Source organism: Toxotes jaculatrix, chromosome 16 (assembly GCF_017976425.1).
Source record: "Toxotes jaculatrix isolate fToxJac2 chromosome 16, fToxJac2.pri, whole genome shotgun sequence".
NCBI lineage: Eukaryota > Metazoa > Chordata > Actinopteri > Toxotidae > Toxotes > Toxotes jaculatrix.
Genome location: NC_054409.1, coordinates 20,998,094 through 21,014,205, shown reverse-complemented (window position 1 = coordinate 21,014,205; position 16,112 = coordinate 20,998,094). Strand labels below are relative to the sequence as shown.

General features: G+C 41.1%; 1 protein-coding gene across 4 annotated transcripts in view; it reads right to left on the bottom strand.

The window, feature by feature from the left end:
- Positions 1-325: 325 nt before the first annotated feature.
- Positions 326-16,112, bottom strand: part of fibcd1b (fibrinogen C domain containing 1b) — an 85,492-nt gene continuing 69,705 nt past the window's right edge. For all 4 annotated transcript variants that reach the window (XM_041059127.1, XM_041059129.1, XM_041059128.1 and 1 more), the window contains 2 exons: positions 3,245-3,424; positions 326-591 (listed from right to left, as the gene is read on the bottom strand). In XM_041059127.1, coding sequence (XP_040915061.1) covers positions 326-591; positions 3,245-3,424 — 446 coding nt within the window. The remainder of the gene's footprint in view (positions 592-3,244; positions 3,425-16,112) is intronic.

The window sequence follows — 16,112 nt, the reverse complement described above, 5'->3', positions numbered from 1 at the left end:
TGGACTGTGGGCTCAGGGCTCCGGTATGCTGTTTTTGTGAACTGAATAATCAAAAATAAGGGCATCACGAATACATTATTCTTAAAAGAAAGGGACCAAGGTAAGGATTATGGCAGCCGGCATGACTAGTAGCTGAGTGATGGAGGAAGAGGAGCAAAAAGGAAGAGAGACATCAGGAGGCAAACAGCAGAGTCAACTAAACTCAAAGAGGTATGTTTTAGTGAATAAACAATATCAAGACAAGTAATTCTGCCTAGCTGTCAGAAATTGTGGTTTGCAATGTTTCAAAAATTTCTTCTTTTTTTTTCCTTCTCTGCTGTCAGTTTCATTTATTTTCAGGGTCGCGGGTGGGCCGTATCTTCATCTCAGAGAACTTGAGTGAGTACTGCCAGCCAGTCCAGGAGGACCACTCGATGCCATCGGCATAGGAGGTGTGCTGACCGCGCAGGTACTGGCCGTTAAGGTTGGAGGTGTGGCAGTTGCGGTACCACCAGGCACCATGGTAGAAGGAGGCGCAGTTATTCTCTGAGTGGTCATTATCCCTGTCTTTTGTGGTGAACTTCATCCCATTGTGCTTCAGTAGAGAGTCACCTGGGTGGAAAAAGATTTGAAATGTCAGTACACACATAAAAAGTTGCAACAGATACGGGTTTATTTAAAAGATTTCTTGGCATATTGTCATTAAGATGAATGAACCAAATCAACTGGGATATTTAAGAAAAAAATGAATTTTTTAAGCAAGAGCTTTGCATCTTCCGTGTGTCTTTCACCAACATACTCTTGGATCTGATACCAGAAACCAGTAATTAGACATATCCACAAGCGATTAACTTCAAAATGGAATAAGCCCTTAATCACTTTTATAAACAAAAGGAGATGATAGAATAAAAAATAAAGCTCCACAGTTCTCCAGAGTGTTGCTTCTCATTATCTGAAGCAAGAGGTCAGGCGGCTTTGTAGCCAATTTATCAAAGGTGACCTTTTTATCTTCCTAACCCCTCCCGCCCACTCCGTGATTTGAGGAAAGACATATTTAACGGACTTGACCGATTTCATTCTTGCATCTTTTTGGTATTTTTGTATCTGGTACTGATTCAAAGTATGCATAACAGTTCTTCCTTTCTTTCCAGCAACCTGTGACTGTGAATATGACAGTGATGTAAGACCACTGCAGGAATGCGGCGCAGGCAAGTTGCATCATCCAAATGCCCTTAATCATGGTCTGCATGGTAAGACTAATCTGCACAATCAAACTGCGGAGCTGAAAAGATCTACTCACTAAATAAAGATTTCTCACCGGCAAATTTTTCTCATCGATAACCACTTTGCAAGCCACCGCTATAAGAGGCTCTAAGCAACATCCTAACACATACTACGGTAGACCTAAAGTTTTAAGCAAATGGATGTTCAGAGAGCTCATAATGTTCAATAAACTCTCCATACCTTCCCTTCAATCTGTCCTTTCCTTTCTTTCTAAAGCAGACTTCACACTGTGACCAGAAGTGGATAGAAGGATAAAGCTGAGAGCTCACCAGCCATCAGGTGATGGCTAACAGCTCGTCCGGGCATCAAACAGCCCTTAATTGCCCAGTATGTGGCCACCCAGCTCCTTACCCTCTCACTCTGTCCTACTCTGCTTTCCATTTGGCATTACCATGGAAACTAGTCAGCAGGAAAAATAATCTGACAGGCATGTCTGATGTTCATGTTGTGTGCTGCTCAACATTAGGAGAAAAAAGATAGTGGGGGAGAAAAAGGAAGAAAAAGAAACAGCTTAATGGGCTGAAGCTTATAGCAGGGGGAGGCACCAAATTACTGGCAGGTGGCAATCATGCATAGTGACAGTGAAACCATTAGGTGGTATGCTTCCCAGGAGAAAATGTTATGACAGAAATATCACAAAAATGGTGCATACTCATCGCTTTCCTGACAATAATCTGACTAAAAAATGATAATAACCTTTTAGTGAGCAAGTGATGAGTGAGAGGGGGCTGCTGCACTGACTCTCGACACTGAATGGTCATAGGCATCTCAAAAAAGAGGCAAAGAGACAGTGTTCTGACCTTTTGTACAGTTGTTAAAAATCATTGCTCAATTTACACTGATGATGGAGGAAACACTGTCATGCTTTTATACAAGGCACTGCCCCCTGGTGCCCCCTCGTGGAGCCTGCTCTGACAATGGGGTGATGTCCAGAGGATACAGAAAAGAAGAAAGTGGAGGGGGAAAAAAACTAAAATGAAACACTTAAAGGCTCATTTGCAAGCCACTGGATGTCACCTTGGTGGCTAGGGGCTGGCAGCCTCCTCTGATGCCCATTAAGATCCAGCTGCTCCCAGCCCAAATGAGCACCTGTCAGCTGATCGGAAAGCAGCCACAGCAGAGCAAAGTACTACTAATAATAATAACAGTAGCACTGCCTAGAGGGAAGCTGAGGTGAGAGCGCGAGCATCCTGAGAGAGTTTGAGTACCCTTAATTTGACTGGATTCAAATGTCTAACAAGCAGATTTGTTCAAGGTCAGCCCATGCTGAGGACAGGCCAGGAGCATTATTACAGGACTTTTTAGCAGACACCATATCTGGGCAAAAAGCTGCTAACACACACATTTTCCCATCCCCTCTGGTTTCCTTTCCTTCCTCTCTGTGCCACCTCTGTCCCTTAGATACCTCTATCCTCATTCTTATTTACCTCTTCCTCTCTTCTGTTACTCCCCTCCTCTCTCACACCTGTCCCCTTCATTCCTCCATCCTAGTTTCTTCCAGCCCTCCCTCCTTCTTCTCGTCTCTGCCCCGCTCCATCTCTCATATCTGTCCCCATTCTCTCTGTGTTCTCAGAGCAGAGCTCCCCAAAGGTTCTTTAAATTGCTTCTTCATTTCAACGGCAGATTTTTGTTTACGCTGCAGGTCAAGCAGTGCAATTAATTGGCAGTAATTTAATCAAGGTGACAGGTAGCTGGCTTGGATCTGATTGTTGGGGAGCAGAGACACAGACACTGGCAGCCCCTCTCTCTCTCTGTGTACCTGTCTGCATGGTTTAACAAGTAGACACACCTACTCCACCGTAAAAATGACATACTCTTATTTTACAAGAAGGCGGCATGTGCTTGAAGTTTAACCCACTGCTGTGACTTCTGTGTTCACAATTAGGTTAAATGAAAAAAATGTGTTAATGCAAAAATAGCACAAACTAATCACAGTATCAGCAAAGAAATTCTTGCAAGCAAAGTAGTTCACTGAGTATACCTGCATTGCCAGAATAGTCTCCCACAGTCAAAGGGTATCCATCATCATCGGGGTCCACTGAGAAGAGGCCCACTCCAAAGGTACCATACTGGGCAAAGGCAGTGCTATTTTCAAAGTCCTCCAAGTCGATACGTAGCTCATAGTTCCCTTGGATGGACAGGGCATGGATCTGCTTCAGCCCTGCAGGGAAAAAGAGCGAGACACAGACCAAAACAATCCATTACAAAGTACTGCCATTGTTCTCAGCAAACAATATAAAGCTATTTCAGAAGCCTCTCAACACCGTACATTTTCTGGAAATAAGATGTAATATGGTTTTTGTCCCATTTAGAGTCTCCCCTTGCATGTGTAGGGTTTCTTTCCAAAACAAGATTAGAGTTTCAAAAGTGTACAGAGTGTCTACTGCTCACAAAGCTGTTTGCAGTGAGGATGGAGGAGACCAGCTGAATCCACTGAATCAATATATGTGATTTTAAGTGAAGTAATGACCCAAACTATTAAGCGTCTTCCATACTGACGTGCAGCTGGAATCAGGAATCAACAGCTCGTTGTATCAATCAACTTACGGCAACAAATTTATAAAACATCTCGACTGACTTTACACTGCTAAATATGTGACTTCAACTAGAAAGTCTGAATTGTGGATTGCAGCAGGGTTTCACAGTCTCATCCGGTATGAGAGGGTATTTATACACTGTAAAAAATACATGTCTATATTAATTCCCCTTGCTGTGTCTGAACATCAAAGACAGTGACCTGACTCGGCGTAAAAGTTAATTTAGTTAGTTTAGTTAGTTTTAATATCGAAAAAAGTTCAACAGCAAGGTCAACAACATCTGTGGCCTCCTGATAACGACCATATACAGAATTTTAAAGTCGGTGCTCACACTACTCTCTCTCACCCTCGCTGCAGTGCTAATGTGATAACTTCAGTTCCATTCAGGTCAGCTCAGGAGAGAAAAAAAACTGATGTGCTCTGTTAGGGCATATTTACTAAACCGGTGAGGTAAAGACTGAATAGGCTAATTTAAGGTTCTGCTGGAGGAGGCGTTACCAAAAAAAGAGGTGAAACATGATTGGAGTCATTATAAGTGCAACTGCCTGAAAGCAATAAAAGCTAGATGCATATGATTCTGCCAAAGAGTTTTGCGGTTTTATGGGTAGGTAAAACTAATTTGTTCAAAAAAAAAAAAAAAAGGGTTCAGTTACTCGTCTATAAATCCCATTTAACTTGATAAATGAGACATACTTGCAGTTCCCATCCACCTGTCTAAACTATGTAAGATTCAAGTTTGTGATCACTTCATTGGATGCCCCGAACCGATATTTTAATTGTTGCTCAATCCTTCAGAGAGAGTGTGTAAGACAGAAAGTGCCACAAGGAAAGCGGGTTTCCATCCCTTCTTCCTTGCCTCCTCCTGCTCTATGTTTGCCCCTGCTGTGTTGGAGTGATGGTGCTTCCCAGGGCAAGTTTTCCTCTCCTGGGCTGATCAAAGCTACAAGAGGAATAATGTGTCAGGCAGAGAGGTGCAGGAGGAACTCAACCAGGGTCCCTTGAACACAAAATCCAAGGCAGGAAGACAAACAAAAGTGAACTCAGCCTGAAGACTCTGTTAACCAGCCTTGCTCCATGCTTACAAATGCACTCTATACATTTGCAGTGTTTGTTTGGGAAACAAAAAAGAAACAGCATTTGAAAGCATGCACTGATGGAGAAGCTTCAAAGGCTTCCTGGATTTAGAGCACGTAGACCAAGCTGTGGGCTGCAATTGCTGGCTGAAGGTTTGTTTTATTGTCTCTCCTGTTATGTGACTCAAAATCAGCATGAGAACAACTGCACCACAGGAAGGAATTTGTTTTTATGGACCTGAACACTGTCATTTTACCTCCTATGGCAATCATCACATTCACAAATGAAACTCATTCTCCTTTTTAAAGCTTATAAACCTCAAACTGACTTTGCCTAATTTGAATTCTGTCGTTGTCGAGAATTGCACTCTGAGAGCACCTTGTCTGAAGTTGAGGGCTAATTTGATGACAAACACAGCTGAAAGAACCCATTATTATTCAGAAACAGAAGCTTGCAGTCTGGGCCCAGGCACTTAGTTAGGATTTAATCTAGCCCAATGGGAGGTTGATCCCTCTCTTTTCATTTTCACAGTAGATCAGTGAACTCGAGGTAGATTCAGTCATTAATACATTCATAAGCAGGTAACTTAATGCGTGCCAGTTTCCAGTTAATTCTTGTACAAGAACATGAATACTCAAGTACATATGCAGGGAACAGACACGCAAAGAAATGCTCACAAAATGCACATTTTCAATACATTTTCAGCTGCATTCAGAGAAACAAAAATGGCTCACTTGCAGAAATAGTTTTTGTGTCATAGCCCTTTGAGAAAAAGTATCAATCCACACAAGCACCTAAGGGAAAAGTACCCTGGAGTGATTTGACAAACTTCAAAAGAAAGACTTGTTTTCTTTTTCAGAAAAAAAAAAGAAAAATATACCACATGCAATACAACTCTATTTAAAGACTCCGTGGCTTCAAACTGTATTTACATAACTTTAATTCACTCCCTAATTAAAGCCCCAGAGAATCTCGGCGAGACTCTAATTCAGAATAATTAAAGAGGAAGACAAGTGAAATAACAGTAGAGACTTCTTTGGTTAAAATCTAAATGCTCAGGTGTAACTTCCTGTTAATTAAATGCTATTGTTAGGTTATTTAAAAGGGATTCTAATACAAGGGAGAATTTTGAGGTGTTTTGCTTCAGTATTAACATACTGATTGCTCCACCGGGGAGAGACTCTTCCCTCTTCTCACTGATTTGCTATTAAACGGAAGCTTAGCAGAGAGTCAAAAAACTTCTGTCCTCCTACGCGCTTTAGATGGGCAATTAGGGTGTGCTTTCTTTACTACCTTTATTCTGACTAGCTTTATATTGAGGCCATGTTAAGGCCCATTGTGTTAAATTTCTGTTTGTTTTGATGTACTATGTACCTTGTTTTAGCACATTATTATTACTATTACCGTTAAAAATGTGCAGCTGAAATGCATATGTTTGCATTCATTTGTGTTGGGGTCGAGACTGAAGCTGCTTTCACACACGCACTGCAACCCTGAATATTTCTAGACATTACCCAGAGGAGCTGTATAAATGTCCAAATCCGTTGAACCGGACATTAAACTGACTTTACCCTGCCAGCTCCCTTGTACAGAGTCCATGTACTTTCCCATTGAGCCGATGTGTGAAAAGAACAGGTAATTGTCCAGAGAATTCACAGCGAGTGGACGTGTTGATGACATTTCTATCCTCCCTCCCACACGTGCTACCCAGGTGCCAGCCCTCGCCTAAACCAAATGGAGTATTTCCAGTAGGTGTTGAATGTGTCTCATGGACAATCATCCAGCCCTTATTCTCTGGACACTGTCTGGAGTTCATATGCAAACATGGCTTAAGGCTATGAATCTGCAGCTAAGCTAGTGCTTTGAGCTAAATGCTGACGTCAGCATTATAACACTCAGTTCAGCATTTTTGCATGCATCACGTGCTAATTAGCACTAAACCCAAAATACAACTGAGGCTAATGGAAATACTGGTTTTAACCTGATGATAGCGCCAGATGAAAGTCAGGGGCTCACCAAGGTTATTTCAGTTCTTTCTGCTGTGGACATTAATGTCTACCAGTTTCAATGGCAATCCGTCCCAACAGCTGTCAAGACATTTCACTCAAAACCACAGATGTCACCACCACATGGTGGTACTCGAGGAAAAGTCAGGGAAAGCCTGTACAACATTTTAAGAGAACCCAACCAACAGAGATATTTCTGGATCAAAATGGTGGACTGAGCTGACAGACATTGCCATCTCCAGAGCCATGCTGCTAATGTGGCTAAAAATGGCCATGCAACACATATTTGTTTCATGTCGCCAATATTTGTTTCAAGAGCCCAAGCTGCCTGTCTTCACAGTTTAAGCTGTTTTGCTCATAAAAAGGCAAAAGCTACAGACTTACAATACAGTATAGTATATAACAAATTATGAGAAACAAATTTTTTTGTTGGTGGTGTGATGAAATTCATGTTGAAGCGGAGGAAATAAGGAAATAATTAACTAATACTTTGACCAACAAATGACACTGCATACAAGGCGTGAAGCTGTCTCACAGACCTTGAGTCAAGGCTGGACTACAAAACCCAGGCCCTCAGGGGCCCTAGAGGCATCAGGTTGTCTCTGTACCAATTACATTGTGTGGCAATAACTGAAACAGTGAAGGCCCAAGTGGCTCCTGTATTTTTTTCCTACTATTGAGGTCTTGCTAAGGGTCCCACATTTTTGTATTAATGCTTATTAATATGTCAATATAAATATTTAATACTTACTACATATTCTTAAACTAATGTGTTTAGTCAAATTCCAACAAACTAATTATGCAACATACCTGGGGCAAGAATACCAATAGGTTTCTGTGAATCTGAGCAATTTGTGTTCGTGTGTGGGGCTTTAAAAGGGCCCACTGCTCATTGTTGTCCTGGCCCCCCCCTACTGGGCTAATCCAGAACTGTCCTGAGTTTAATTTTTCTTGAGCATACAATGAGTGCACATTTTTAGGCTCCTGATAGTGCTATCCAGCTATCCAGCACTTCAAACAACAAATTAAGAACAGGCTGCAATCTATTACAATACAATACAGATAAATCTCCATATGTCATCTCAGAAGGAGATAAGTAATACTGGCAAAATCAGCATCTCATTTTCAACAATCAATGTGTTTACTGATAAGGAATCTCATTACGAGTATACCTGATTAACAAGCACATTGATGGGACAAAAATCTTTAAGCATTCTTTGCCATTAAATCATCTGTGTCGCTACAGTCCCTGCTAACAACACAGCTGTGAGGCTAAAAAGTGCAGCGCGTGCCATGGTGTTAAAAATAGTACGTCCACGGAAAGCTGAACATTATCTTCATCATGTCCGTTCTTATGAATATTAGCATTTCAGGTGGATAAAAGACAAAGAGAATCCTCTTTGCTACACATGAAAAGCAGGCCAATATTAAATTTAGAACACAATAATACATGTGAGAGCAAACTGTTGGTTTTCTTTGGTAATAAATCTATGAAAAATGACAATAAGAATGATATATATCTGCAATTACCTCATTAAACTAGGTCATGGTAATCCATAACTCATTTTCACAGTTCTGAGGCCTATAGGAAAGAGAACAGATTTAGCTTGTTTAGAACATGAAGACAGTAATTTGTCATTTTTATCTTTTATTCATTCTGAGAGGGCATGTTGTGTTCTCCAGAATTAAAAAGAAACAAAGCTCAAGCCTTCCTGACATTGATTAAACCATTACCACCAGAGATTCCTGCTCCTTAAATGTGATTTTACAGCTAATGAGACTGACATCAATGACTTGATTAAAAATGTAGAAGACCTCTGTGAGATGTCTCTGTGATGCTGCTAAAAGGCCCAAATATTAATGATTTATTTGCTTTTATTTGAAAAGTATGTTGGGGAATGTATCGGATGCTTTTAGGGGATGGGTTGTAGTCCTCTGCTCACAGACTCAGCATAGCGCAGTACTACAGGGCATAAAGGAAAAGAATAAAAAACAGATCTCTAAACCCAACAGAGAAATTATTACACTTCTCTCTGCCGCTTGTGACATTTCTCAAAGTTAATTATTCATCATGCTTTTCTCCCTCTATTGCTGGGGGGCAGCTCCTGAGACTGTTTCAGCTGAAAAGGAGAAAAGGAGCAGCACTCTCCCATCTCCTCCTCCCTGCCTCCTCCCACCATAACTCTACCCCTTCCTCGTTTTGTCTTTCTTTTCCTCTTTTCTCTCATCCCTCCCTCTCATTTAATCTTGCTGTCAAGCTGTTTTACTCAACAGAGATTGTGGATGGGGAGGAGTTAGAACAGGGATGGGCTATTTCCGTAGCCACGGGGACAGTTGCTGTGCCCTTTGCCACTGGGTGCTGGGCTGTTTGAGCAGGTCTGTGAACACACGTCTGCTGAAAAGCTTGCTGTCGTCTGCTCTTAGGGAATAGAATAGGCTCGCTATCGCCGGCTCTCCTCTTGTCATCAAAAGATAGGAGCACAGGGAGAAAAACTGAGACAGGTGTGTGCTGAACTCTCTGGCTTGCTGCTCCCCCAGAGCCAACTGTGACATTTGGTGGGACAAAAAGCAAAAGAATTTTAAGATTAACTGTCACACCTCTGACGTGTCTATGCCTGTTTGCCTGCATTGCAAATTCTCATTCAAGATACTCACTTTTCCAGGAACTGTGTGTTATTTATGAGGAGGAAAATATTATATGTATAGTTTAATATGTATATGATATATATTGGGGGTTTTTTAAGCCCTTGTGTGGGACTTGGATTTTTAACATTGGCTATAGGGAGGAAAATACTGTTTTTGATATATGTTTTCTTCTGTACTGTATGCTTTGAAGTATAAGCTCCTGATTTCCCTTGTACAAATACACAGAACTTAGAAAGTGCAAGTCCTTTAATCATACCCACTCACTTCACACGATGAATGGTGACTGGCTAGATCAAATGAGATCTAGCCTGTTATGTGTGCTAACGTGGTCCCAGTTCTTTCACGAGGAACAGAAAAACAGTGTGGGAGCTGCAGTTGTTTCTTTTTTTTCCTTCTGGCTTCGCTGCACTCATGCACACACAAGTAACCTGCATTTGACTGATAGAACAAGTGCATAACAGGCTGATTCTGCTACATTAAAAATCATTTCAAGACTGAACAGAGAATATTCTTAAGCTGAATGAACATTTCAGCGGTACTATTTGTTAATCAGCAAACGCATGGTGCCGTTCCCCTGGCTGAGTCTAACTTGGGAATAATGATCTGGGGAATGTTTGTTCACTTTACCCACAGTATCCTCATTACTGCTCTCAGGAGTCACTTGTTTCATCTTTGAAGATAGATACATTTTGCAATACATTTTTAATACATATTGTTTTCTTTGAATCCTTATGGGTTTCTGAATAGACAAAAGCTCGCTGAGCCACATATTTCAGACCTCCAGCAATTTTACTGAATTAAATCCAGCGGCTTTAATAGGAGCTGTCTCACAGTGCCGCAGATGGAAGTGGTTCAGCATGACTGCAGGTGTGGAGATGTGCCTCTGTAGATGTGACCAACGGTGTTTAGGATGACAGTATGAAGAAGGAATTATACAACTAATCTGTTACTCTTTCATTTTCCAACCCCAATGCACACAGAGATGTTAATACTATAATCACAGTAGCATGATGTATCTGAATCAACTTCTAAGCTTGGGTTTCTGTTCATTATTATTTCATGGTCAAGGGTCATATTTAAGTGCCCAGTGTGTACAGGCAAAGCTACACAGGATCACAAAGGCAGACAGCACAGCTTTCTCTATGGCAATCAGATTGAATTATTAGGCGATTGAGAGAGGCAGCCACAAGAGAGAAAGTTATTATGGTGGTGTTCTGATGTAAGGTATAATTAAATGTTAATCCACCATGAAACATGGTGGACTCTACAACTCTGCACTCTAAAATTCTGCATCAGGGACAACTCAACTGCAATGAAATTGTTTTAAGTGGAGGGGAGTATTTTGGTGTTTCTTTTAACAGCTTAAAGCAACAAAATGCAATATTTCAGCAGCCTTTTGCATGAAGTGAGGATAAGTAAATCAGCAGGGGTTTGCAAGTGGTAGTGATCAATATCCGTTGCTCCTTTCTTACCTCATTGACTTTCAAGATTTCAGTCTAATTGCCGGGAATGCTTTACACTCCCAGACAGGTCTGATACACTTCCAAAATGGACGACCACCATCACCAACACTACAAGAGAACCCACCAGACAAAAACAGTACAAATTTTGGTACATCCTGTTTTACAAAACCATTCCCAAATCAGTGCCTCAGTATGTAATCCAAACCAATTACAATAATTATGACTATATATTAATGTATTGGACCATAGAATTTAATAACAGATATCTTCATTGGAAAATAAAACTTGGATTGTTAGGACATGGCTTATTACTAAAGCAGTGTGATGTCAGCCCACCTGTATTTTTCTTCAGTGGAGACTTTATGTTCCAAGCTTTTTCCATGAGCCTTTTTGACTCATTCAGCAGCTGAACACATTTGTGGCATTCTTTCTACAACGGAAATCAAATATTGTTCAGAAAGTTCATCCCAACACTGTTGTGAAAGTTTCAACAAATGTGTTACACTTGCAGGCTGCTTTGCTTTCACCTTCTGTCCAGTTCATCTCAGACGAGCTTGATGGGGTTTAAGTCTGGAGACTGTGCTGGTCTTCCATCATTTGAAGCCGCCGCCTGGTTCTTTTCTTCTAATGTTCTGGGTCGTTATCTTGTTGTAGGATGAACCCCTGACCAACCAGTCTGTCTTCCTTTGTTGCTTGCCTTTTTCTCTCCACTTTGACAGCAATATACAGAATGACTTCCTGCAGTACAGTACTGTCCTTATGATGCACCAGAGGGTGTAGTAACACAGTTTTATTCCCCAACACTGTCTTTGTACAGACAGTGGGTTTGTAAGTAATTAACAAAAGTTGGGGCACCCGAAGGAATTGTTTGAATTAACTTTCAAGGTTTAGCTTGCTTCCATTGCTGCAGGAAAGCTGTAAATTAACTTAATCTCTTAAAATGGCCTGTTTTCTATGAAATGTACTTTCAATTTCAGGTTTGGTGACCTAAACTTTTTTTCCCCTCTTGGGCAGTTTATCGTTTACCTTTCTTCTATTTGAGGTTATACAGTGGACTTGAGCTTCTCAAAGGTGCTATACGTACGTTTTCATTATCTCTACATAGCCAGCATTGGCTCTGACAGCTGCTGTACCAGTCTAAAAGAAACTTTTCAAGTTTAGCATCAAACTTCATTCCTTTACTTGTCAAGAGCTGTCTCCAGAGGTGGAAAGCAACTCCAATTTTAGCCCTGGTTAACTCTGGTGGTTGGCTCAAGTTAGCATGCTAAACAGCTAGCCCCGGGCCACGTCCTGTCTTGAAGTATTACTTTACAATGGTGAGTCACTGTAACGTCGAGCCTGCCCTCAGTTCAGAATGAGAGGATGAAGAAGTAACACTGCCCAGAGGGCATATTCTAACTGTTTGTCTTGTAAACGCAACAATGGCTGAAGCTCTAAGCAAGTGAACGTTATCACCATCACCACCACCAGCTCCCGGCAAGAAACCATGTTTGGTGGCAGAGAAAACTTACACATAGCACACAGAATTTCTTTTTTTTTTTTTTCAAAAAGGTTAAGCTACCCCACAGTCTTTCCCCGTAGCCCCTTACAAAATGCAGAATTAAATGTCATTCACTGCTCTGAAGTGTAGTCATAAACTATTGGCGAAGTGATCAGCTATTTAAAATGCAATACGTGTAAAATTTCAAGTCCCTGCAGCTATTTAGTTAGTTAATTACTTTCACATCAGTCAATCGGTTACTGTCAAACTCTGTCCTGTGGATTAGACAGAGCTGTGGGCTGTGGCTAACCATGCACTTAGACCAGCGCTGACTTAGTGGGTGTATAGCCGAGAAGCTGCTATCCCACTGGTCATTGCTGTCCATAGAACATAATATCTGAGGATATACATAAACCATAGCAAGTTATAGTACTCTTAATTTAGTGAGAATCTATAGATGTGTAAATGTTTTTGTCTTATCTTTACAAATGCTGAGGCATCTGTTACTACACCACTGCTCATTTTAAGCTGAACTCTGTTCGACTTTCTCCTGTTGCCAACTCACTGAAATCTTGCGCCAGCTGTCACTACCCTCTCTGTTGCGCCACATCTCCCAGTCCTCATCTGAAATGAATGAGTACCGGTCGCTTTGTCTCTTGTTGCTGCTGCCAGTGTGAGCTCACAGTAAGACACGGGGGGGAGCGACAAGTTTGCTCGTGTTGCTTATAATGTAGCTTGAACAATTTAATCTCATGTTTGTATGGTTCAGCTGCTGCCACTGAGCTTGATTTGGAGCTCCTTCCACGCAGACAGTCATCTGTTTTGAAAACCTCTCCATCTTCCCTGTTGCATTTTTTTCATTGGGATGATTATTAATGAGCAGCTATATTATTTTAATAGACAAGGAGAGGGAGGGCTTGGTGTGATGCACGACATGCAAAGCTAATTGGCAGGTCACAATGATGTATAGTTGAGATGAATCTTGATTAAAACTAATGTCACGTACTCTCCATTTAGCATTTCTCCCATATTTTAACCAAGCAGGCATAGCAATCAAGAATGCATCAAGAACACACTCACACAGACACACACACACACAAAAGGCCGTTTGTCATATATAAACCTACGGATTTACACTTAACTGAAGATATAAATAATATGTATTTCACTTCATCACTAACTTCCTCCATGTTTACTTCCTTCTCATCGTCTCAGTGTTTCACTGGTAAGATCCACATGGAATTTCCTCATGTATTGAGGTCCTGTTATAATATATTATGCATAAAACATTGCCTTTGCTCTAGGAATAATTCATGCAGACATAATTGAGCACAGAAGAGCAAGTCAAAATGTCTACTATGACTATGCAGTTGACAGTGATTACTGATGGTAATAATACTGCACATGCTGTTTGGATTCACATGTTGACAAATGTTTGGGTAAGTGAATGGTGCATTTGAAGGCATGAGTGTACAATCAATGGGGTACTCATACCTCAAAAAAAATCACTATAAAAGCTTCAATTTTTTTTTTCACATTTTCCCAGGTGCAAACATGTAATTGGCTGTTTTCTAATGATATTAGTCGGAGTGGGTGATTTTGAAAAGAGAGTCATTGAAACGTACACTGCATTTGTTGGCTATTGTGTTGTTTCAGAATTTGTTTAAATATTTTCAACAAGCATCGATTTCTCAGAGCACTTCACGAGTGCACCTTATCATTAGTGTCTTTTTGAGAGTATTTCAATGACGTGTCCAAGTGCGCTGAATTTCATCCTGTTCTACTTCAGATGGGCTTCAAAAACAGCAATGTGACAAACAGAAATCCTCCAAATTGCTGCTCAAGTCCAGCCACAGCCAAGCCAGCATGTTTGTTTAACCCACTTGAACTAGATTCATTTGTTAGTGATAAGAAGGGCAGGTAAGACACAGGTGACAGAACACATTTAAATCTCTGAAGTTGTGCAGATTTCAATGTTGGTTAGAATCACATAAAACTAATTTATCTGATGCTAGATAATTCAGATAGATGTCGGTATAGGATGTCAGGTTTGCTTTCAACTTCACGCCTTTGTGAAACCAAATGCTTCCAAATGCCATTCACCAGGCAAAATAAAGGAGGGGATTTTGCTCAAGTGGCAGGATTAGAGTCATAAAATCATGAGAGAGAAGAATGAGAGCCAACAACCCATCACATCTGATATCATCAGAAATTAACCTTTGGGGTGGAAAGACTGAGCCAAGAGTGGTGAAGGGAGATACAGGGGAAAAGCAGAGGAGAGAAAGAGAGACAGTTAGACAAATGCTGAGAGAGTTGGCAGGCCTGTAAGGCTGTAATTCTGGGAGAAGACCACATTAATATTTAGAGGTGCTCTCAGGTAAAACAAAATGAGCAGAGCAGCCCCACCTTTAAGGCAAGGACTGGCATAAAGATCCAGTGAGTATGCAGCAGTCTCACAGGCACAAAGCTTCAAGGTTTAGCAGTAGAAGACACAATTGTTTTAGAGGGTGAGTAGATTTGCATCAAAAAATGTCAATAATAACAGGCCACAGCACATACACTACATACAGCATAAGACTGGTACAGATCCCTCCACAGGTGGTTTTCACTGGTGCAAAATTTTGAACCTGATCTGAAACAGATCTGTGGAAGATCTACCTGAACACAACGTGCAGAAATACATTTTCAAAAAAAAATGTAAAAGAAAAAAGAAATATGGAGAGAACAACGATGTGCCATTAATTAACAAGCATCCGTTCTCAAAAAATTAATTTTTGGTCCAGACTGTAATACCTGGATGGATTGCCAGGAAATTTCATGTAGTCACTGATGGTCCCCAGAGGATAAATCCTACTGACCTTGGTGAGCCCTTGACTTTTACTCTAGCCCCGCCACAAGGTTGACATTTGTGGTTTGACAAATGTCTTGACAACTACTGAATGGATCGTCAGCTCCAGAACTAATCAGCTAATGACTTTCCTTTAGCTTGACTTCATAGTTGACACTGTCTTGTGGAAGATATTCACATTGGCCCTTTTCAATCATTATGATGTGCCACATGAACAGAGCTGATAGCGGATCCACTTGGATCCGCTATCAGCTCTGTTCATGTGGCACAGAGCTGATAGCGGATCCACTTGGATCCACTTGGGTATTTGACATTTTACCACACAGACGTGCAATAGAACTGCACCCAGCTCAGACCAGACTAGACTGAATAGAATTTGGTACTATGGCTGGGTCTTGTGAGAAATCACGATAACCCGTAAAGACCTCTACCACAGACTTCCTAATCTGCCCTGATGGGTTGAGTCCTCAGGGGGTAAAATGATAAAATGTGAAATGCATTAAAAGGAGTGCTGAGCAGCAAATCTAACCAAGCAGAGAGAATGTGTTAGATGAGGAAAAAAAAGACACTGACAGAGAAGGAAAACAGGGGGAGAGAGTCGACATGAAGCAAGGCATGATGAGCATGGAATGGAACACTAAGATGCCATGAGGACTTTGATCATGGGCACGTGACACCATTAAGGCTGGGCAAGGGCAATGTGATGGTCTTGCAAAGCCCATTCCTCTGATTCCAAGGTCAAAGTAATGAAGAGCTTGAGAAAAAGAGTGTCCAAAGGGGCCACACATCTTCAGA